The 23,843-nt window shown below is 46.5% G+C and overlaps 1 protein-coding gene across 2 annotated transcripts in view; it reads left to right on the top strand.

Moving 5' to 3' along the window:
• The window catches only part of GALNT17 (polypeptide N-acetylgalactosaminyltransferase 17), a 635,334-nt gene that overhangs the window by 270,300 nt on the left and 341,191 nt on the right, over positions 1–23,843 (top strand). For both annotated transcript variants that reach the window (XM_017895202.1, XM_017895203.1), the window contains one exon: positions 15,798–15,964. In XM_017895202.1, the coding sequence (XP_017750691.1) occupies positions 15,798–15,964 (167 nt within the window). The remainder of the gene's footprint in view (positions 1–15,797; positions 15,965–23,843) is intronic.

The raw sequence follows: 23,843 nt of genomic DNA on the forward strand, positions 1-23,843 counted from the left end.
CGGGGCCTATCATGGGGAGGGGGGAGGGGGGAGGGATTGCATTGGGAGTTATACCTGATATAAATGACGAGTTGATGGGTGCTGACGAGTTGATGGGTGCAGCACACCAACATGGCACAAGTATACATATGTAACAAACCTGCACGTTATGCACATGTACCCCAGAACTTAAAGTATAATTAAAAAAAAAAACAAACAAAAAACAAAAAAAGGAAAAGGATGCTGTAGCTCCTGAACGCCTGCACCCTTGGAGTGGGAATGACAAGACTGAAGACTGCCATGATAGCAGCCCGCAGAGGGACAGAAAGTAACGAAGGAGAAGTGCCTGATACAAGGCTGGGCTCTGGGAAGGCTGGGGTTGGAGAGCAGAGAAAGTGCCTAGCAGGAGAAAGGCAGTGCTGGGCACATAGAACAGTCTGTGTGACTTGAGAGACAGCATTCTCAGTTCTAGGAAATAATAAATTCATAGTGGCTGGAGAAAGGGCAGGGAAAGGCGATGAGGTTGGAGAGAGGGATTGGGTTCAACTTGGGTGCCAAGCAGAGGAATTTAAACCTAATTCTGAAAGCTTAGAATTAGGAGAGGCCAGGAGATCCTTTAAGTAGAGGAGTGACGTGATCACATGTGTACTCTAGAGAGGTCATTCTGGTTGCAGTAGGGTAGGTGGGATGGGGTTGGAGGCAATGGACCAGTTAGGTGGCTTTTGGTGTCATTCAGGAGGTAACCAGTGAGGACTGGAATTAAGGCGGTAGAAATGGAGGAGAAGGGACCAATGTCATATAGAGATCCTGAAAATGGCAGAATCTACAGGATTTGGTGACTGATGGGCATGTTGAGGGGTCATGACTTGAATTTGACTCCTGAAGAGACAGGGTGGTGGCCTTCAGCAAAGACAGGGTGGTACAAAGAGAGCAGATTTCCATTTTCGGCATGCTGAATTTGGGATGCTTATGAGCTCTCCACATGGAGATTTGCAGGAGGGGAGCTGAAATTTCAGTGAAGATCCAGGCTAGAGATGTGGGTTTGGGAGTTGCCAGGGTACTTGGAGCTGTAGACTTGCATGAGGTCACCCAGGACTCGTTTATGGAGAGAGAACAGCAAAGGGCAAAAGAAGGAGCTTGAGGATTTGGGGAATTTAAAGGAAAGGGTAACCTGTGCACCAAAACCAGCAGCCAGAGGAGAAAAAGCCCAGATAGGAATGGGGGAGGAATAGTGAATGTTCAGGATCCAAGAGGAAATAGCGATTATACAAGGAGAGGGATGGTGGTGTTGCATACTGCAGAAAGGATCATGAGCGATGGTGAGGTTGTCAAGGGTCCCTCCAATTCTGGCCATATAGAGTAGATGTCACTGAAAACTTTAACAAGAGCAGTTTTAGCAAAATAGGTTGCACAGGAGCCAAATGCTGTATGAAGCGAGGAGTGAATGAGAGGTAAAGAAGGGAGACAGGGAGGGAAGGGAACATGGCAATTAAGCCAATTAAGGCTGTGGAAAAAGAAACAATTTACTTATTATTATTATTATCATCATCATTATTATTGAAACAGGATCTTGTTCTGTTGACTAGGCTGGTGTGCAGTGGTGCCATCATAGCGCCCAGCAGCCTTGAACACCTGGGCTCAAGCCATCCTCTTGCCTCAGCCTCCTGAGTAGCCAACACCACACCCGACTAATTTTTAAAATGTTTTGTAGCGACAGGATATTGCTTTGTCGCCCAGGCTGGTCTCGAACTCCTGGCCTCAACAATCCTCCTGCTTCAGCCTCCCAAAACTCTGGGATTATAGGCATGAGCCACCGCACCAACCCAATTTTTTACTTAAATCGGAGGGAGTTGAGTAGAAAAGGTCGGTAGAGGGAGAGTGAAGACGCAAGAGAGAGAGTGATGGACGAGGCAAGGCCCCGAGGTGGGAGGAGGCACAGTAAGGATGCAGGGGTCAGCCTTGAACTCCTGGACTCAGCTTCCATCAAGAGAGGAGGTGAAGACAAAGAATGGGTTGAGAAGTAGGTAAGCTTGCAGAAGGAAAGTGCTTCTTCCATTTCCAGTGTGCAGGAACCACCCAGAGAGCTTGATAAGCGGTAGACTGCTGGGCCCCACCTCCAGGGATTTTGAGTCCCTAGGTCTGGGAGGAGCCTGGGGATTTTTTTTTTTTTTTTTTTAATGACAGGATCTCGCTCTCTCACCCAGGCTGGAGTGCAGAGGCATCATATTGACTCCCTGCAATCTCTGCCTCCCAGGCTCAAGGGATCCTCCCACCTCAGCCTCCTGAGTAGCTGGAACTACAGGCGTATGCCACCACACCCAGCTGATTTTTATATTTCTTGGTAGAGATGGGATTTCACCATGTTGACCAGGCTGGTCTCAAACTCCTGACCTCAGGTGATCTGGCATCTCAGCCTCCCAAAGTGCTGGGATTCCAGGCATCAGCCACCACGCCTGGCCTAGTCCTGGGGATTTTTATTTCTAACAAGCTCCCAGATGATGCTGTTGCAGATGCTACAGACCTGTGGACCACATGTGGAAATTAGGGCTGATGCTACTGATTTCTCTATGGAGTAGGAGGCACAATCCCTTGCTGATAGGGAGGTTGGCCCTAGGAACTTGGCAAAAGGTAGAGGACAGTGAAGGGTAGTGAAATCCAAGGTTCTGACCTAGAACAGAAAGAAGCCTGCAGAGCAGGCCAGGCCCGGGGGCTCAGGCCTGGAATCCCAGCACTTTGGGAGGCCGAGGCGGGCGAATCACCTGAGGTCAGGAGTTCGAGACCAGCCTGGCTAACATGGTGAAAAACCCCATCTTTACTACAAATGCAAAAGGTAGCTGGGTGTGGCGGTGCACGCCTGTAATCCCAGCTAATCAGGAGAATCGTTTGAACCTGGGAGGTGGAGATTGCAGTGAGCCAAGATCACGCCATGGCACTCCAGCCTGGGCTACAGAGCAAGACTCCATCTCAGAAAAAGAAAAGAAAGCTGCAGAGCAAAGACTGGAGCTCCTGGAGGTGTCTCCTTTGCAGCTGCATGAATGTGAGACTTTGTCCTGCAGCCTGCAATCTCAGCTGTGTGAGAAAAGGGGAGAAGAGGCAAGGGGGTGGTTTTATCTAGAGCTGGGGTCCTTCAGCACTTCTGAGAAAGAAAGGCAGAGGGCCAGGAGAACTGTGGGGTTGGCAAAAGGCAGAGCCTGGTTGAAGGAAGTGTGGAGATTCCAGTTCGACTGGATAAACATGAAACTAGGAAAGGGTTAATAGATTAAAAAGAACAAAACAGAACAACTAGGCATGGTGGCTCACGCCTGTAATCCCAGTGCTTTGGGAAGTCGAGGTGGGCAGATCACCTGAGGTCAGGAGTTCGAGACCAGCCTGGCCAACATGTTGAAACCCCGTCTCTACTAAAACTACAAAAATTAACTGGGTGTGGTGGCAGGTGTCTGTAATCCCAGCTACTAGGGAGGCTGAGGCAGGAGAATCGCTTGAACCCGGGAGGCGGAGGGTGCAGCGAGCTGAGATCGCGCCATTGCACTCTAGCCTGGGCCACGAAAGCAAGTCTCCATCTCAAAAAAACAAAAACAAAAACAAAAAGCAAAACAAAACAGACAAACAAACAAAAAAAAAACAAGTGTCCTGGGGCCTGGAAGTCTAAGTAAGAGTAAGGGTTTTGGGACTACGAGGCTGGAGAACTGGGATGAAGAGAGATTATGACTGTTGAAGTCAAAGGTAGTCTAAGTGCAGCTGTTCTGGGTGTCAGTGAGGTCCAGAACAAGCCCTGGGGGTTTGAGATAATTGCACTGCAATAACCGAAATGAGGTGGTCCTCCTGGGCATCCCTGGGTGTGGGTCAGAGGCTCTTGAAGTGGTGACAGGAAGAAGAGATTGCAATGACAAGGTTCTGATGAGGTGTGACACCGCAATCTGGTGTAATCTTTTCCAAACCAAAGGGCAATACATTCATTCGCGTTCCCTAGAGAAAGAGAAGGAATTGAGCAGGGGCGGGATGGGGAGGTAGAGAGAGAGAATGAATTTATTTATTTTTCCCATTTTTTATTGTGTTACAACATACATAACATAAAATTTACCGTCCTAACCATTTTTAAGTGGTTCGCTGGCATTAAGCACATTCACATTGTCGTGTAACTGCCACCACCATCCATCTCCAGAACGTTTTCCTCATCTGAAAGAGAAACACTGCACCCGATCACAATAACTTCCCATTCCGCCTTCCCTGTCCCCTGATAGCCTCTTTTCTACTTTCTGTCTATGAATTGGACCATTCTAGGTAACTTCTGTAAGTAGAATCATATAGGATTTGTGTTTTTTGATTAGCTTATTTCACCTAGTAATCCTCAAAGTTCATCCATGTGGTAGTATATTGCAGAATTTCCTTCCTTTTTAAAGCTGGATAATATTCCATTTTATATATGCACAGTCATCCCCTGGTATCTGAAAGGGATTGGCTCCAGACCCCCCTTGGATACCAAAATCCCTGGAAGCTCAAGGAAATCCCTCATATAAAATGACATAATGTTTGTACGTAAACTATGCATATCCTCACATATACTTTAAATCATCTCTAGATTACTTATAATACCTAATGCAGTGTAAATGTCATGTAAATAGTTGTTACGCTTATTGATTTTGTATCATTATTATTATTGTTATTGAGACTGAGTCTTGCTCTGTCGCCCAGACTGGAGTGCAGTGGTGCAGTCATAGCTCACTGCAACCCTGAACTCCTGGGCTCAAGCAATCCTCCCACCTCAGGCTCCTGAGTCGCTGAAACTGCAGGCATGTGCCACTGTGCCTGGCTAATTTTTCCTTTTAGAGATGGGGTCTCACTATGTTCCCCAAGCTGGTCTTGAACTCCTGGCCTCTAAGCACTCTTCCCACCTTGGCCTCCCAATTAGTTAAGGCTACAGGTGTGAGTTGCTATGTTTGGCTCTATGTTATTTTTTTCTTTATTTTGGGGATATTTTCCCTCTGTGGTTTGGTTGAATATGAAAATATAGAACCTGTGGATTAGGAAGGCTGACTCCATATACCACATTTTGTTGATACATTCATCTGTTGATGAACACCTGGATTGCTTCCAACATTTAGCTGCGAATAATGCTCTATGAACATGCATGTACAATATCTCTTCAAGACTCTGCTTTCAGTTCTTCTGGGTATATACCCAGAAGTGGAATTGCTACTCAGATAGTAATTATTGTTAACGGACCACCATACTGTTTTCCACAGCAGCCGTAACATCCTCCCCTCCCACCAACAGCACACAAGCGTTTCAGTTTCTCCGCATTCTCTTCAACTCTTGTTATTTCCAGGTTTGTTTTTTTTTTAACAGTAGCCATCCTGATGGATGTGAGGTGGTACCTCACTGTAGCGTTGATTTGCATTTCCCTAATGATTAGTGGTGTTGAGCAGAGAGAGGTTTATTTTAAGGACCTGGCTCACATGGTTGTGGTAACTGGCACATCTCATGTCCACAGGGTAGGTGAGCAGGCTGGAGACCTTGGAAAGGGTGTCTGGTGGCAGAATTTCCTCTGGCAGTGGAAAGAGACGATGTGAAAATGTGTATGTCCACAGCGTGTTGCAGTTCTCAAGGGTTCTCTCATCGGCTTGCAGCTACTCTGAGGATGTCAAGGTGGTGTTTTCTGACTCAAACTACCTTTTCCATCCGAATCCCACAGTTTCCATCCCATGTTGCCTTCCAGAGCTCTAAGAGTTTGGGGGTGGCATGTGGTGGAGAGGCCTGAGCGCCTAGAGAGCACAGACCTTCATCAGCGGTAAAGATTTTACTAATGCTCATGATCTTCTGCATGTTTGTGGAGCGCTTTGGAAATGAATAGGAATTAGCCTGGTCGGAATTTGCAGAACCTGGTGTGAGGCTGTCATTCCATTGTGAGTCTAGCTCTTTACTGCGTAATCTCTAAACAAGCTTACGAAGGTTTCCCCTGGAAGGTCGAGGAAGAGTGCCTCTGTGCTCAGTAGAGCTCTGATGTCCCATTTCTCCCTCTGTTCTTGACCTTACAAGTCTGATTCAGTGAGATCCATCCATTCAGATCCAGCCTGGAGCTCACCGTCCCCACCTTCCTGGTCCAGCGTAGCCCATCTGTTACAGCTGTTTGTAGATACTTCCGTTTGACACTTAGCATCTCCTGCTTTGCACTGACAACTGCCTTGTTAGAAGTGTTTAATGTACCTTAGCCCTCATATCCCAGAACTCCGGGTGACTGGGGTGGGGCAGTGCTTGGTGATTGGTCCCGTCCCTCGGGTGCAGCAGATGTTAGGGCAGAGACTGAGGGGCATCACTGCACTTGGAAGCTAGAGTTGAGGGGAGCAGCAAGGAAGTCCTGCAGATCGGCCACACAGTTTCGCCCACGTGAGCCAAGCGATACCGAGAAGCCCAGGTAGACCCTGGAAAGGGGAGCACTTGCCTTAGACCCAAGAGACAAGGACTGGGGGCTGAGCTCAGGCCCTTCGGTCACCTGCCCAGCCGGCTGAGCATGCACAGGTGCACCTTCCATCCCTAGCCCCTTTAAGATCCTCTTCTGTGTGCCTGCCCTGAGGGATGATGGGGACGAGAGAGTCAGGCCTGGGTGCACAGTGGCTGAAGTGCTGCAGTGACTCATTAGCACAGGACTTTTGCAAAGCCCAGAGAGGCTGAGGACAACCTTGGCTCCCCTCTGCTTGGAGTTCTTCAGTTCTGGAGCTGGGGGGTAGAACACTCTCCTGCATGAGCTTTATCCACATTCCCGCCAGCCTTATTAACCCCAGGGGAGGTGGAGCCGGCTTCCGCTCACTCATATCTCCTTGATAGGAAATCAAACCTGACCCAGCTCAGATATACTATGTGGGAATACTTGGCCCCCAGCGGGCCATGGGCATGGTGCACCTGGCTGTAGAGGACTTTCTCCTAGTTGGGGCTTTTAGGGCAGAGATGAAGAAATCAAGAAATTGGCTGGGTGTGGTGGCTCATACCTGTAATCCCAGCAGTTTGGGAGGCTGAGGTGGGCGGATTGCTTGAGGTCAGGAGTTCAAGACCAGCTTGGCCAACACAGTGAAACCCCATCTCTATTAAAAATACAAAAATTGACCGGGTGTGGTGGCACATGCCTGTAATCCCAGCACTTGGGAAGGCTGAGACAGGCAGCTCACCTGAGGCCAGGAGTTCGAGAACAGTCTGGCCAACATGGTGAAACCCTGCCTCTATTAAAAATATAAAAATTAGCCGGGTGTGGTGGCACACACCTGCAGTCCCAGCTACTCAGAAGGCTGAGGCAGGAGAATCGCTTGAACCTGAGAAGTGGAGGTGGCAGTGAGCTGAGATAGCGCCACTGCACTCCAGCTTGGTTGACAAAGCAAGACTCCATCTTAAAAAAAGAAAAGACAAGAAATCAAGTCTCCCGTAGGAAGTGGTTTAGTGGTTGGGCTGGAAATTGTGTGGAAGTTTGCCCCCTGCAGCCGCCATACCGTGCCTGTCCAGGCAGGGGCGTTTGGAAGTTTAAACACCATAAGGTACTGTTCCCATCTTGCTACTTTTCAGACACGCTGTGTGACTTAGGACAAGTGAATTCACCCCTCTGGGCCCCAGTTTCCTCATCTGCAGAATGGGCATGATACTGCTGCCTACGTCCTACGGTTTACTGTAAGGATTAAAGCCTAGTACATGGAGCTTCCAGCAGTTTCTGGCATGTAGCCCACACTATGTGTTAGTTATCATCGTCAGCAGCATCATCATCATTTTCTGTAGCCTGCTGAGCTTCCTAGGCCCTGTCGTACCTAAATTGTTTTCCAGTGATGGGGATGTTTGGGGAGCTTTTTGTTTTCAAGTTGGCAGACTGAGTCACAAGCATGTTTTTGTTGTTGTTGTTGTTGTTGTTTTTATTTTGAGACAGATTCTCACTGTCAGGCTGGAGTGCAGTAGCACTGGCTGAGCTCACTGCAACCTCTGCCTCCTGGGTTCAAGCGATTCTCTTGCCTTAGCCTCCCAAGTAGCTGGGACTACAGGCGTGCCCCACCGTGCCCAACTAATTTTTGTAATTTTAATAGAGATAGGATTTCGCCATGTTGCCCAGGCTGGTCTTGAACTCCTGACCTCAAGTGATCTGCCTGCCGTGGTCTCCCAAAGTGCTGGGATTACAGGCATGAGCCACCGTGCCCGGCCATAAGCATGTCTTGATACCTCTCATTTTTACCACATTGTGGTCAGGCAAACTGTCTCCTTAAAAGTGGTCCTGTGAGGGCAGCGGTCTGCTTTTGAGACTGCACGACCGGCGCTCTGGGCTTCGATTTCTTCCCTGCTGGAGACCTTGGGCCTTGACCTACCGTGATTTCAACCGTGATTCTCTCCAGTGATTCCCAGAGGTGGCTGGCTGGCGGGCGGGGGGCGGGGGGTAACTGTGGTTAGTCTCAAGGAGTTTCAGAGGTCAAGGAAGCATCCCAGGCATGTGGACAGACAGACAGATGGACAGATGGGCAGTAAGGTGTTCACTGTTCTAGAGATTTCACTTGGTTGGTTATATGTCTCTACTGTCTTTTCTCTATGACAACAGCGTTGCAGAGGATCTGTTTTCCAATTAGCTCTTAAGGAACTTGGCTTTGAATTTCTTTGTAGCCCCTTTCTGGTCTTGGCCATTGAAATTGGTCCAGCCGGGTGCAGTGGCTCACGCATGTAATCCCAGCACTTCAGGAGGTTGAGGCAGAAGGATCACCTAAGCCCTGGAGTTCAAAACCAGCCTGGACAACTTAACGAGACCCCATCTCTACAAAAAATACAAATTAGCTGGGCGTGGCAGTGCACACCTGTGGTCTCAGCTACTTGGGATGCTGAGGATCACTTGAACCCTAGAAGTTGAGGCTACAGTGAGCTGTGATTGAGCTACTGCATTCCAGCCTGTGCAACAGAGAGAGACCCTGTCTGCAAAGCGGGGTGGGGAGAAAATAAAAAAAGAAATTGGTCCAGACCTTCACACCTTAAAATAGCTTTCCGGGTACCAATCTTCTTTCAGATAAAGGACTGTTCATTGCTTACTGACTAGTTATTGAAAGGAAATTTGTGATTTGTGAAACCCAGGTTCAAGTCGGTGTTGCTAGAGGGAGCACACAGCAACCCCCAGGTATAGATGCTGAGGTATTTTGTAGTTTATGTGGCATGCCTATCTCTCTTTGCTCCCTGGGCGTCTTTCACATCTGGAATTTCTTTTATCCTTGCAAGCTTCCAGCCTGCTCTTACTTGCCTGGCTTTTATTTTTATTTTTATTTTTTTCTTGAAATGGAGTCTCCTTCTGTTGCCCAGGTTGGAGTGCAGTAGTGTGATCTCGGCTCACTGCAACCTCCACATCCTGGGTTCAAGCAGTTCTCCTGCCTCAGCCTCCTGAGTAGCTGGGACTACAGGCATGCCCCACCATGCCCCGCTAATTTTTGGATTTTTAGTAGAGATGGGTTTTGCCATGTTGGCCAGGCTGGTCTCAAACTCCTGACCTCAAGTGATCCGCCCACCTCAGCCTCCCATTGCCTGGCTTTTATAGCCTGGGAGGCCAACAGGGAGGCAGAAAATGTGTCTAAATCTGTAGGTTTCATTATAGAGAGACGGGGCCAGAAGCCAGGGTCTGAGTTGATGGTTCCCTTCCCTGGATCCTCCTGCCCAGCACTGGCTGTTGCTGGGCCCACCAGAGGGCGCCATGCAGGCCACCCTGGCACTGAGCACGTGAACGTTTCACCCCTTAGCTCTTCAGGAATAAGAGAATGAGGGAGGGGCTTCTTTCCTGCCAGCGTGTGGGATGTCCAGACACCATGCAGTTTGGATGCACTGTCTGATAGCCCTCAGGCCACAGTGGGAATGGATGCAGCATTATCTCCCAGGGGCGGGAGCATCTGTTTCCGCGCTTTGTGCAATCTGTAGCATGTCTGTGGCCTGTGGGGTCCCCTCTCCCTTCTCCCGTCCACCGTCAGCTGCCTTCCTTCACTGGTCTTTCTGCCCTGTTGGGTATTAGTATCTGATTGGAAGTAACGTACGTATCAACCCATGCCTATGTCTACTCTTGGCAGAAAATGCTTAGCACTGTTACAGGAAAGGGGTCCCCATCCAGACGCTAAGAGAGGGTTCTTGGATCTTGCCCAAGAAAGAATTCAGGGTGAGTCTGTAAAGTGAAAGCTCATTTATTAGGAAAGTGAAAGAATAAAGAATGGCTACTCCATAGACAAAGAAGCTCTGAAGGCTACTGGTGGCCCATTTTTATGGTTATTTCTTGATTCTATGGTAACCAAGGGGTGGATTATTCATGCCTCTTCTTTTTAGACCATAGAGGGTAACTTCCTGTCATTGCCATGGCATTTGTAAACTGCCATGGTGCTGATCAGAGTGTAGCAGTGAGGACAATCAGAGGTCACTCTTGTCACCATCTTGGTTTTGGTGGGTTTTGGCCGGCTTCTTACTGCAACCTGTTTTAGCAAGATCTTTATGACCTGTATCTTGTGCTGACCTCCTATCTCATCCTGTGACTTAGAATGCCTTAGCCATCTGGGAATGCAGCCCAGTAGGTCTCAGCCTCATTTTACCCAGCTGCTATCCAAGATGGAGTTGCTCTGGTTCACACGCCTCTGACAAAACTTGAGCTGTCCATCTTTCCATCTACCCAGCATATTCTGAGCATCTTCAATATATCAGGCAAAAGGCTGGGCTTCGAGATGTCTTTTAAAGGCAGCGTCTACCTCCCTAGAGCTTAATGATCAGCAAAAAGAATGTTGATTTTTATGATAATAATTATAGCATTTATATTGTCTGCTGTCAAGTAAATCCGTGAATCTTGGAGGACTCTGGCCCAGGAGAGGTGAATCATTGTTTAGCTGGGCGAGGTTAGAAACCTGGGTCCTGACCGGGAAGAGAGCCCTGAGTAGGTCGTGCGGGCAGGATCTGGGTGATGGCTCTGGAAGCCTGGCCGGTGGTCATCAGGGAAATGCAAAAGTGAGCAGAGGAGCCAGGAGGGAGAATGGCAGGGCCAGCCTGGCAGGCTGGACCTTTATTTTATGAGTTAGTGCATAACAACGCGCCCCCCCAACAAAGGATGTGTTATACAGATAGCTCCTGTGGGTGCTGGGGTTTTATCCTGCTGGGGAAATTTGAAGTTAACCTGCTCCAGGGCTGAGGGGCTGGGGTATTTGCACATCAATACCTGGTGTTCCGCAGGTAGTTTGTCTCCTGTCCCCAGGGACATTTTCATGGGCTCTCAAAGGCTGCTGGGGCTGCTTATTCCCTGGACCCAATAACAAGATGCAGATGAGATGGGAAAGAAGAGAGTTTATTTCTTTAACTGGCTACAGGGAGAAGGCCTGGAAAATATCACCAGACCAACTGAAAATCACTAAGGATTTTCGAACTTGTATGCCTTCTGAGCTATATGTCTACATGTAAGCATGCATTCATCTAAACATGTAAGTGATTAGCTTTTTTTTTTTTTTTTTTTTTTTTTTTTTTTTTTTTTGAGATGGAGTCTCACTCTGTCACCCAGGCTGGAGTGCGGTGGCACCATCTTGGCTCACTGCAACTTCTGCCTTCCAGGTTCAAGCCATTCTCCTGCCTCAGCCTCTAAGTAACTGGGACCACAGGCGCCTGCCACCATGCCTGGCTAATTTTTTTTTTTTTCTTGTATTTTTAGTAGAGATGGGGTTTCACCATATTGACCAGCCTGGTCTTGAACTCCTGACCTTGGGATCCGCCTGCCTTGGCCTCCAATAGTGCTGGGATTACAGGCGTGAGCCACCGCACCCATCCTAGCTTCTTCTAATCTATAACTAAAGTGTGAGTCTTGAAGACCTTCCTCTGGAGCCTCAGTAAATTTACTTAATCTACATGGGTCCTTGTGCTGAGGGTGAATACCCTTATCTTGTCTCCTGCTAAATAATCATGGAGAGAGTTCCTTTAGACCCCCAATAAAACTTGTTTGTGGAGTACTGGGGAGTTTCTTCAGACCCCCATTGAAAACTTGTTTCATCCTAAATGAGTCCTGTTGAGAATTCCTTCCGTTATCTTGTCCTGCTTCAAGGCCCAGGAAAGGCCGGGGCAAAATTCTCGGTGGGCTTTTGTTACATTCCAGCCTTTGTATGAGGACACAGGCTCTTTTTTTGTTTGTTTGTTTTTGTTTTTTGTTTTTTGAGGTGGAGTCTCACTCTGTCACCCAGGCTGGGGCACAGTGGCCGGATCTCAGCTCACTGCAAGCTCCGCCTCCCGGGTTTACGCCATTCTCCTGCCTCAGCCTCCTGAGTAGCTGGGACTACAGGCGCCCGCCACCGCGCCCGGCTAGTTTTTTGTATTTTTTAGTAGAGACGGGGTTTCACCGTGTTAGCCAGGATGGTCTCGATCTCCTGACCTCGTGATCCGCCCGTCTCGGCCTCCCAAAGTGCTGGGATTACAGGCTTGAGCCACCGCGCCCGGCGAGGACACAGGCTCTTTCAGCTTTTAATATTTAACTTAACCACTCAGCGCTTAAATAGTTGTTACAGAGGTCTGCCTGTTTAGCTGTTAGTAAGACCTGGCCTGCCACAGTTTCACAGACTGAGAAGCTGAGCTGTGGAGACAGGTGGGGTGAGCAGCGTTCCCAGGGTTACAGATCCCAGGTGGGGTCCAGCACTTTTCGCTTCTGAAATCCCCTGTGATTTTTTAAATGGTGACCTGGACCCATGAAAGGGCAGGACTGAGGACCCCATGTCCTGAAGGCTGCTACGTTTCCCATTTCACCAGGGGGCGTTGCCTGCTCCAGCCAAGAGGCTTGACTTACGACCTGATTGCAGCGTAACCCCATTGCTTGTGACTGGAGAAGATGGTGCTAGGACTGTACAGTCTGGCCTCATTTCTTTTCAATTTCAAAATCCAGAAGCCGTTAAAAGCGAAGGATCAGAGAAACCAGCCCCAGGAAGATATGCACAGAGTCAGTGGGTGTGTAACGTATGCCCTGACACCGTGTGTCAGAGGTGTTTGAACCAGAGAGACTCCGTCTTAAACAAGGACTGGGTGTAATAAGGCTGAGACCCACTGGGCTGCATTCCCAGGAGTTACAGGCACTCTGAGTCACAGGATGAGACAGGAGGTCAGTACAAGGTACAGGTCACAAAGACCTTGCTGATAAAACGATGCGGTAAAGAAGCTGGCTAAAACCCACCAAAACCAAGATGGCTATGAAAGTGACCTCTGGCCATCCTCACAGCTCATTGTGTACTAATTATAATGCATTAGCATGCCGAAAGACTGAAAGACTGTCCCACCAGCGCCTTGACAGTTTACAAAGGCCATGGCACTGTCAGGAAATTGCCCTACGTGGTCTATAAAGGGGAGGACCCTCAATTCTGGGAATTACCCACCCCTTTCCCAGAAAAGTCATGAATAATCCACCCTTGTTTAGCATATGATCAAGAAATAATCATTTAATTGGGCAACCAGCAGCCCTGGGGGCTGTTCTGCCTATGGAATAGCCATTCTTTATTCCTTTACATTCTTAATAAACTTCTTTTTATTTTACGGACTCACCCCATGTTCATTCTTGCTCAGGGTCCAGGAACCCTCTCTTGGGGTCTGAATCAGGACCACTTTCCAGTAACACATGCATGTGTACAGCGGGTGAGAATGAGCTGAGATGGGACAGCTGCCATACTACCAGGCACGGGATGGCTGCTGCCCTCTGGTCGAGGGAGTTCCGAGGGACCCTCTGGAGTGCCCTTGACAAGCAGACCACCACACAGTCAATGAGATGATTCCTGCCAACTGCCCGCCAGCCCGTCAATAATCGCTGTAATCTCCCTGGCAGCCCCCAGAAGTAGATTTACAGCAGTGTGGTAAAAATGAGGCTGCTTGATCAATGCATCCCTGGACGATCTCCTCCAGGAGACACAAACACTGTAACAAAACTTTATTTTCTTCTGAAAATTGCCTACATGATTAATACAGCCCAACACAGCCCAAGCTGCTCAGCATAAGAAACAGCCGTATTTCTTGCTCTCTCTTCAGCTCCGCTCCTCTCTCACTCCGTGGCTTCATCTGTTTTCTTTGTTCTGCTCCCTGTTCTGTTGTGCTATATATTGTGCAATCTCCCATAAGGAGAAGAAGGATGCATTAAAGTGCAGGTACCTCGGCACTCCATTCCACTGTGTTTCTCTTTGCTATTTCCAATGTGGCTTAGGCATAAGCATAAAATTAAAGTCATCGGTGCTGCCTGGACAGACTCTCGGTGCATCTGTGACTGAGAACAGCAGGGCACGTTCCTCAGGTACTGAATCATCTCTTATATCACCTGGAGCCGTGGAGAAGGCCTAAACTCTGTGCTCTGGAGTCCAGACTGGATGAGAGGAATCCTTCCCTTTAATCTCTGCGCTCGGGCATGTGAGGGCTGCTGGGTATTCTGAGGGAGGGATGTCAGCAGGTTTTCCTGTCTCCTGTCTCCAGGGAGGTTCTAGGACTTCCCGAAGAAAAGCCGGTGTGCCTTAGGTTGCATGCTCCTCCGGATGTGGAGTCCTGTTCCTTTACTATGATTACTGGCATGGATGTTTTATTTCTTCTCCCAGAATGTTAACTCCATGATAGCAGGAACCTCTAGTATAATATAATACCAAGCACTTAGTGGGTTCAGTAGATGCCTTCTTTTGGGTTCCCCCAGAAACAGAGCCTGAAACAAAGGTTTAAGTGCAAGTAGTTTATTTTGGAGGTGAAGAAAGCATCACTAGGGGAGGAGGAAGTAAGACTGGTAGGGAAAGCCACCCCCTCTCCAAAGGGTGTGTTATGAAGATTGCTCCTGTGGGTGATGGGGACTTAATCCTGCTGCGGGAATTTACATTTAACCCGACCTAGGGCTGAGGGAGCTGGGGTATTTGCATTAGATTGGTGTAAAAGTAATTGTGGCCATTAAAAGTAATGGCAAAGCCCGCAATTACTTTTGCACCAACCTAATACATCAATTCCTGGTGTTCTTTTTGTTGTTGTTATTTAGAAACAGGGTCTCATTATGTTACCCAGGCTGGAGTACAGTGTCAGGATCATAGCTCATAGCAGCCTTGACCCCCCCGGGCCCAAGTGATCCTCCCACCTCAGCCTCCTGAGTAGCTGAGAATACAGCCATGCGCCACTGCACCTGGCTAATTTTAAAATTTTTTGTAGGTACAGAATCTTGCTATGTTGCCCAGGCTGGTCTTAAACTCCTGACCTCAAGCGATGCTCTTGCGTCAGCCTCCCAATGCTGAAATTACAGGTGTGAGTCACTGCACCTTGTCCCCAGTCGTCTCTAGTTGAGAGATTTAAGGGGTGGAGTAATCTCTTAGGCATCAGCAAAGAAGGTCTCAGGCAAGAAATGGAGGGGCTGGAGTCAGAAGTCATGCAGGTGTGCCCTGAAGCTCAGGGCACAGGTAGGTGGCACAGGTAGATGCAGGTAGACATATGCCTGGGACTGATGCCTGGAACTCCCTTGGTGATGCTCTCTTCATGTCCAAAATAAACTACTTGCACTCAAACCTTTGTTTCAGGCTCTGTTTCTGGGGGAACCCAAATGCAGACGTCTACTGAACCCACTAGAGGTTCTTGTTATCACAGAGCTAACATTCTAACTCACTACCTATAGGTGGTGAATTTGGGGGAAGTGGGGCTGCATCTGTTAGTGCTCTCTTCCTTAGGGTTTATTCTCAGTTCTTAGCCAAGGAGAAGCCTGAGGGAACCAGTGATTCACACCTTGGGACGAGTGGATGAGGATTCAGCTGAAATCTTACACTGTGTCCAGCTGCAGCGCCTGAGCTTTTATCCTTCCTCTGACTCTGCGTTTCCGATCTCTCCTTCCCCAGGTGTAAGGAGCTCAAATACTCCAAGGACCTGCCCCAGATATCCATCATATTCATCTTCGTGAACGAGGCCCTGTCGGTGATCCTGCGGTCAGTGCACAGTGCCGTCAATCACACACCCACACACCTGCTGAAGGAAATCATTCTGGTGGATGACAACAGCGACGAAGGTACAGGGGTGGCTGACCTGTGCACAGGACATGATGACAGCAGGGGGAAATGCCACTTTCATTCCAGCGTGAGCCCGAGTATCTGTGTTTCCTGGTCCCTGGAGCATATCTGGGGAATGGGAGATTTTTTTTTTTCTTTGTTTTTTGAGATGGAATCTCTCTCTGTCGCCCAGGCTGGAGTGCAGTGGTACAATCTCGGCTCACTGCAACCTCCACCTCCCGGGTTCAAGCGATTCTCCTGCCTCAGCCTCCCGAGTAGCTGGGACTGTAGGCACCCACCAACATGCCTGGCTAATTTTTGTATTTTTAGTAGAGACAGGGTTTTGCTGTGTTGGTCAGGCTGGTCTCGAACTCCTGACCTCAGGTGATCTGCCCTCCTCAGCCTCCTAAAGTGCTGGGATTATAGGCATGAGGCACTGCGCCTGGCTGGTTGCAACCTTTTTATGAGAATCTAATGTCTGATGATCTGAGGTGGAACAGTTTCATCCTGAAACCATCTCCCCTGACCCACATGTTCCATGGAAAAATTGTTTTCCACAAAGCCGCTCGCTGGTGCCAAAAAGGTTGAGGACCACTGCTCTAGGGCTCATTAGAATCACTGACTGGCCATGGATCTAGATGAACTTCCCTCTTCTCGTTACCTAAAGTAGATGACAGTGAAGAGCTGAATTCCTCCTCCACTCCCCGCCCCCCGCCACGCCCCATCTTTGTTGTCCTTCTCCAAAAAGTAAAATAAAAAATTCCATCCTGTGTTAGGAACTGTTTATCTACATTGGAATTCTCCTCTAGGCCACCGTGCCCAAAATGATCTTAAGTAGAAATGAGTGGTGTTTGCTCATCTTCTGGAATTCAGCGCTACTAGGAGTGATGGCTCAATGGAAACTGTACAACAGGAAAATACTGCATGTCAATAACAAAACTCCTGGGAGGTCCTTGGAGATATTTAATAGTTGGACAAAGGCATGGCATCCAGGGCAGTGGGGGTGGGTGTTGCTAATGGTGCCTTTGTGTTGGATCCCAACCATGCAAAATTCAGTGTGCTCACTGCTGGGAGCGACTTCCACAAGCTCACGAGATAAAAGAAGGCCAGCTAGAGTGAGTGCCTGAAGGCCAAGAAAGCTTATCTTCTGAGCAACTACAGGATTAGGGGTAGGCTAAACCCCTTCCTTTCATCATGGTGAGTAGGAGAGGGATTACCCTGCAAGCTGCTCCGGTGTCTGGAAGATGGTGAGGAGGAGGCAATGCCACGGGTCCTGTTTAATACTGGATTATCTTGAGGAGCACAGGAATGAGCCTCTCCATTTAATCAGCCTGGGAGCTGATGTCCCTGGCGCTTCTGAACCGGCCCACTCTTCTGAAGGGCTTGGATGTACCTGGGGCCAGTGGTATGCCTTCTCTGGGACCTCTGGCTTACAGAGTTGGGTCATTTGGTGGATTTTTCACATCCCTAGTTTTATTTCCTTACCTTTGGCCATTAGTTATCTATAGATTCTTCTAAACCTGAGAATGATTGTCTCCTTGTGAGAAGGAGGCTCTTTCAGTTCCTGGAAGCCTCTAAGTCGTGCAGCAAATTCTCTTTCCTTGACATGCCCATGGCTCTCTGCTCTGTGGCCTTTCTCTGCACCTACCATAGACATCTTGCTCCAGCAGTCCTTCCATGCACCCCTCCCAGGGACTCCCTCTGTATTTCCCCAGCTGTCTCCAGCAAAGCACTTCCTCAGAGAAGCCTCTTCTAACCTCTGAGTGGTGAAGTAAGATTGTGAAAGGAAGGCATCCTGAAAAGATTGGTACTGTGGGTGACAGAGCTTAATCCCACTGGGGAAAATCCAGGAAAAACCCATACCTCAGAGTTAACTTGCTCCAAGTGCAAGGGAGCTGGGGTATTTATACACCTTTAGGATAATGAGGCCCTGGTGCTGTGCTATCTCAGCACCTTGCTACTAGCTGTCACACTTATTAGCTTGAAGTGTGTCTGCACAGTGGACTCTCTGAAATGGCTGAGATGTTGTTTCCCAGGGCCTGACTGGTCGTTGAAACTCATTAAGTCTTTCAATAAGGGAGTGCATGATGAAGCCAGGTAGGGCTAAGAAAAGGGCAGGTGTGAGCTAGTGGCAAAATGACTAGAGGTGGCCCAGGGCTAGAACACCCAGAGAGGAGCATGAACTACAGATCGGGCTGGATTGGGGTGAAGACTCATTGCCGGTGGTGCACCCTCTCCTGAGGAAATCTAGGTAGAGCCCAGCCCAGGAGGAGGAAGGGAAGGTTAAGGCAATCTCAGCCATAACTCCAGCTCCTTGACTGCAGGGATCTCCAGTACAGGGTTAGACACTCACTGGATTCAGTAGGTGTATTAGTCCATTTTGTGTTGCTATAAAGGAATTCCTGAGGCAGGTGATTGATTGATTGACTGATTGATTGACTGATTGATTGATTTTGAGACAGAGTCTCACTCTGTCACCCAGGCTGGAGTGCAGTGGTGCAATCCCAGCTTGTTGCAGCCTCCACCTCCTGGGCTCAGGTGATCCTCCTGTCTCAGCCTCCTAAGAGGCTGGGACCACAAGCATGTGCCATCACACCTGGCTATATATATATTTGTGGAGATGGGGTTTTGGCATGTTGCTTAGGCTAGTCTCAAACTCCAGGGCTCAAATGATCCTCCTGCCTCAACCTCCCAATGTGCTGGAATTACAGGTGTGAGTCACCATGCCTGGCCTTGGGTGATTTATTTAAAAAGGAGGTTTTATTTGTCTCACAGTTCTGCAGAATGTACAAGAACCATGGCACCAGCATCTGCTTGGCTTCTGGTGAAGCCTCAGAAACTTTTAGTCATGGCAGAAGGGAAGGGGAGCAAGTGAGTGTCACATGGTGAGAGAGGGAACAAGAGAGTGGGAGGGAGGTCCCAGACTCTCTGAGAACTTACTCATTACCATGAAGGAGGCACTAAGCCATAAATGAGGGATGCACCCCCATGACCCAAACATCTCCCACCAGGCCTCACCTCCAACATTGGGGGTCACATTTTAACATGAGATTAGGAGAGGACAAATATTCAAACCATACTAGTAGGTATCTTCATTTGGGTTCCCCCAGAAGTAGACCCTGAAATAAACATCTGCAAGTAGATGGGTTTATTCAAATCAAGAGGGCAAATAGTTTATTTGGGAGGTAAAGAGAGCACCAGTAGGGTACTGGGGAAATAAGAATAGGAAGGGAAAGCATCCCCAAAAGATTGGTACTGTGGGTGACAGAGCTTAATTTCACTGGGGAAATTCCAAGAGCCAGTGTAAACTCAGACCTCAGAGTTAACTTGCTCCAAGGGTGAGGAAGCTGGGGTATTTATACACCTCTAACATCAAATGTTTTAGTGTAAGAACCCCCTGGGACTCCACCCTGGAGGAAGTTCTACTTCAGGAGGCTTGAGGTAGGGCTAAAAATTTGCATTTCTTATAAGCTCCTATTTGATGCTGATGTAGCTTGTGTGGGGAACACACTTTGAGAACCACTGGGTTAAGCAACCACGCCTTGAGCCCTGTCTGAGTCCCATTTTAATGGTTCACATTTCAGGTCTACATGAAGATGTTTAGTGAATAAGAAAATAGGAGAAAGGTATTTGGTTCAGCCAGACCATAAATCAATATCCATTCATCATCCTCCTCCTCTCCCAAATACCCAGGGGACCAGGAGTTGACGATATTAACATGATCTCCCTCTTTTCAGTTCCTGGTTCTGTTCTCTTATGTTTTTTCCCTAGGCCAGAAATCTCTTCTCTTGAACTAGAAGAGGAATCTAATATTTTTCATTTTATTACGATGTTCTTTGTAACTGGTATTATCGAGTTTTGTAAATGTTCTACATCTATTTAAAAAGACCCCCACGCACTGTAATCATGGAATTGAATTCCTGCCAGACATCAATTTTGTGTATTCTGGTAGGCTATGAGTTTATTTTTTTTTAAGTCTTTTTGATAAAGGTGTTTTAAAATCTCCTTTTATAATGCCTCTTCCTTCCTGTGTTCCTAATATTTGTTTTCTGGTATCTCGTCAGTTTCTTGGCAACTACAGATTTGTATCTGCATGGCTTCATTAATAGTGATGTTTGTTACTGTTATGTAATGCTCTCTTTATCTTAGAAGCATACCGTTTTATTTTTTTGCCCTGAATTTAGTTCTTCTTACATTAATATTGTTGTTCCTGCTTGCTAGTTCACATTTGATTAAAACGTTTTTTCTCCCAGCCTCACAGTTTTGTTTTCTGATCTTAAAAGAAATGCATGCTCTTTGTTGGAAAATTCAAATGTATCAAAAAGCAAATATAATTGGAAAAAAATAAATACTGAAGAGACTAACCAGAGGCAACTGCTCATTCGCCCATGCCCTTACCCTCTTTAATGCACATTTTGCATAGTTAAGATCAATAGTATAAACAAGTTAATGTTCTGCTTTTTCCCCCTGAAGGGTAAAGCATAATCTGTGCCCCCTTTTTTTTTATTATTAAAAAAGCTCTGCAAACATCATTTTAATGAGGGCAGATTGATCTATTCGCAGATTCACTAAGCTCTGGTCAAGATGGGCTCAGGGAATGGGTGTACAAAGCCAGGGCACTTTGGAGAAGCAGACAAGATGAGACTGCAGATTTTCCTTTGTCAGGGAATTTTGTTTTTATTTTAAGTCATTTGTTTCACTCAGTTTGAATATTGACATTGGCCTATGTTAAGCCCAAGTAAGATGCATTTCTTTGTACTCTGTACATCCAGCTGAAATCACTCAGGCAACATTTGCCAGAAATCACTGCTCACCAAGTCCAGTGGGCATTTTGCTGCCCAGATCTTTTGGCACCATCTGATATTGTCAAGCAGCTTCCTTGATGGTGTATCACTCCTCCTGGTGCCCCGACACTACTCTCTGCTGATTCTCCCCTAATCTTCTTTTTGCAGCTGTTCTTCTCTTCCTTGGTTTCTTAGTCCATTTGTCTTTCTACAAAGAATACTTACGGCTAGGTAATTTATAACGGAAAGTAATTTATTTCACTCATGGTTCTGTAGACTGTACAAGAAGCATGATGCCAGCATCTGCTTCTGGTAAGGGTTTCAGGAGCTTCTACTCATGGTTGAAGAGGAAGGGGAGTTGGTGAGGTCACATGATGAGCGACAAGTGAAGAGAGAGAGAGGGGAGGAGGTGCCAGGCTCTTTTTAACAATCTGATTTCATGGGAACTAAGAGTGAGAACTCATTGAATCCCATAAGAATGGCACCAAGACTTTGAGGAGGGATCCACTGCCATGACCCACCAGGCCCCACCTTCAATATTAGGGATCACATTTCAACATGAGGTGTGGAGGAGACAAACCATATCACTCGGCCCTCTCCCTTCTTAAACTGGGATTACTCATGATTCTCAGCATCAGGACACACTGGGCAGTCTCCTCCATTGTGTATGTTCTGACAGTTTCCCATTGGAATTGTCCAATGGGATCTACCACTGAAGCACAGAACAGTTTATCTTCTTCCCTGAGCTTCAAACCAATAAGGCCTCTGTCTCCCAGATGGCTACCCTGGGTCTTCGTAGCTCCATTGGTCCAATGATGAACTTGCAGTGTTTGCCTTGATCTTTGGGTGACTGGGATGGAGGAATTTGGGTGCACAGAGGTATCACAGTCATAATACTTGACACACTCCATCACTGGTTCATACATAGCCATTCTTTATTTTTCCTCACTTCTGATTGAGACATAAATCATACACCATCAAATATACTATAAAAATAAGATAGACCAGGCACTGTGACTCACACGTAATCCCAGCACTTTGGGAGACTGAGGCGGGTGGGTCATTTGAGGTCAGGAGTTCGAGACCAGCCTGGCTAATATGGTGAAGCCCTGTCTCTACTAAAAATACAAAAATTAGTCGGGTGTGGTGGCGTGCGCCTGTAGTCCGAGCTACTCTGGAGGATGGGGCAGGGGAATTGCTTGAACCTGGGAGGCAGAGGTTGCACTGAACTGAGATCACACCATTGCACTCGAGCCTGGGCATCACAGCAAGACTCTGTCTCAAAAAAAAACCCAAAAAACAAAAAATAAAGTATACAATTCAGCGATTTTCAGTATATTCAAATGATTTGCACCTATCACCACTACCTAATTCCAGAACATTGTCATCACCTGCAAAATAAACCCTGAACCTGGGAGTAGCCTGTTGCAATTCTACCCTTACTCCATTCCTTGCCAAATATTAATGTATTTTCTGTTATGATAAATTTGCCTGTTCTGGACATTGGATAATAAATGAAATCTACAACATGTGGCCTTTTTTGCTGGCTTCTTTCACTGAGCATAATGTTTTCAAGGTTCAACCATGTTGCAGCATATATAAGTACTTTGTTCTTTTTATGACTGAATAATATTTGAGTATAGATGTAGCACATTCTATTTATCTGTTTATCAGTTTATCAGTTGATGGACATTTGGGTTGTTTCTACTTTGGGGCTATTAAGAATAATAGGGCTATGAACATTCATGTATACATTTTTATTTGGACATGTTTTCAGTTTTCTTGGGTACATATCTAGGAGTAGAATTGCTGGGTTATATGACAATTCTATGGTTAACTTTTTGAGAAACTGTCAAATTGTTTTCCACAGCTAGACTGTTTTTCACATGAGCTGCATCATTTTACATGATCACCATTAATATATGAGGGTTCCAGTTTCTCCACATCCTTGACAACACTTTTTACTTTTTTTAAATTATGGTCAATCTAGTAGGTATAAGGTGGTATCTTGTAGTTTTGATTTGCATTTCCCTAATGACTAATTATTTTGAGCATCTTTTCATTTGCTTATTTTTCATTAGTCTATCTTCTTTGGAGAAACATCTATTCAAGTACTTTGCCCATTTTAAAACTGATTATTCGACTTGTAAAATTATTGACTTGTAGTTATTCTTTATTCTGAATACTCATCTTTATCAAATATTCTGCAACTATTTTTTGCAAATATACTTGCAAATATTTTCTCCCATTCTGTGGGTTGTCTTTTCACATTCTTGATAATGTCCTTGGATGCACAAAAGTTTTTAATTTTTATAAAGTCCAGTTTATCTTTTTTTCCTTTGGGTGTTTGAGCTTTTGGTGTCATATCTAAGAAACTGTTGCCTAATCCAAAGTCACAAAGAATTGAACCTTTGTTTTCTTCTAAGAGTTTTATAGGCCTAGCACTTCCAAATAGGTTTATATCCATTGTGAGCTCATTTTTGGATATGGTTTGAGGTAGGGATCCAAATTCTTTCTATTTTTATTTTTTACGTATATAGTTATCCCATGAGCATTTGTTCAAGAGGCCCAATTTTTCCTCATTGAATGGTTATGGCACCCTTGTCTAAAGTCAACTGACTGTAAATATGAGAAGTTATTTTGGGACTCTCAATCCTATTTCTTTGATTTATGCATCTGTGCTTATGGCATGATCACACTGTCTTGATAACTTTTTCTTTATAGTAAATTTTAAAAGTGGGAAGTGCGAGACCTCCCACCTTGTTCTTTTTTCAAGATTGTTATGTCTATTCTGGGTCCCTTTACATATTAATTTTAAGACCAGCTTGAACATTTCTCTGAGAAATAGGTGTCAGAATTTTTTTAGGGATTGTATTATATGTGTAAATCAATTTGGAGCGTATTGTCATCTTGATAATATTAATGCTTCCAATCCATGAACATAGATGTCTTTCTATTTATTTAGGTCTCTAATCTCTTTCAACAATGTTTTTTAGTTTTCAGTATACACATTTTACACTTCCTTGGTTAAATTTATTCCTTAATGTTTTATTCTTTTTAATACTATTATAAATTGAATTGTTTTCTTAGTTTCATTTTGGGTTGTTTATTGTTA

This window comes from Rhinopithecus bieti, unplaced genomic scaffold (assembly GCF_001698545.2).
Source record: "Rhinopithecus bieti isolate Rb0 unplaced genomic scaffold, ASM169854v2 scaffold_23236, whole genome shotgun sequence".
In the NCBI taxonomy this organism is placed as follows: Eukaryota; Metazoa; Chordata; class Mammalia; order Primates; family Cercopithecidae; genus Rhinopithecus; species Rhinopithecus bieti.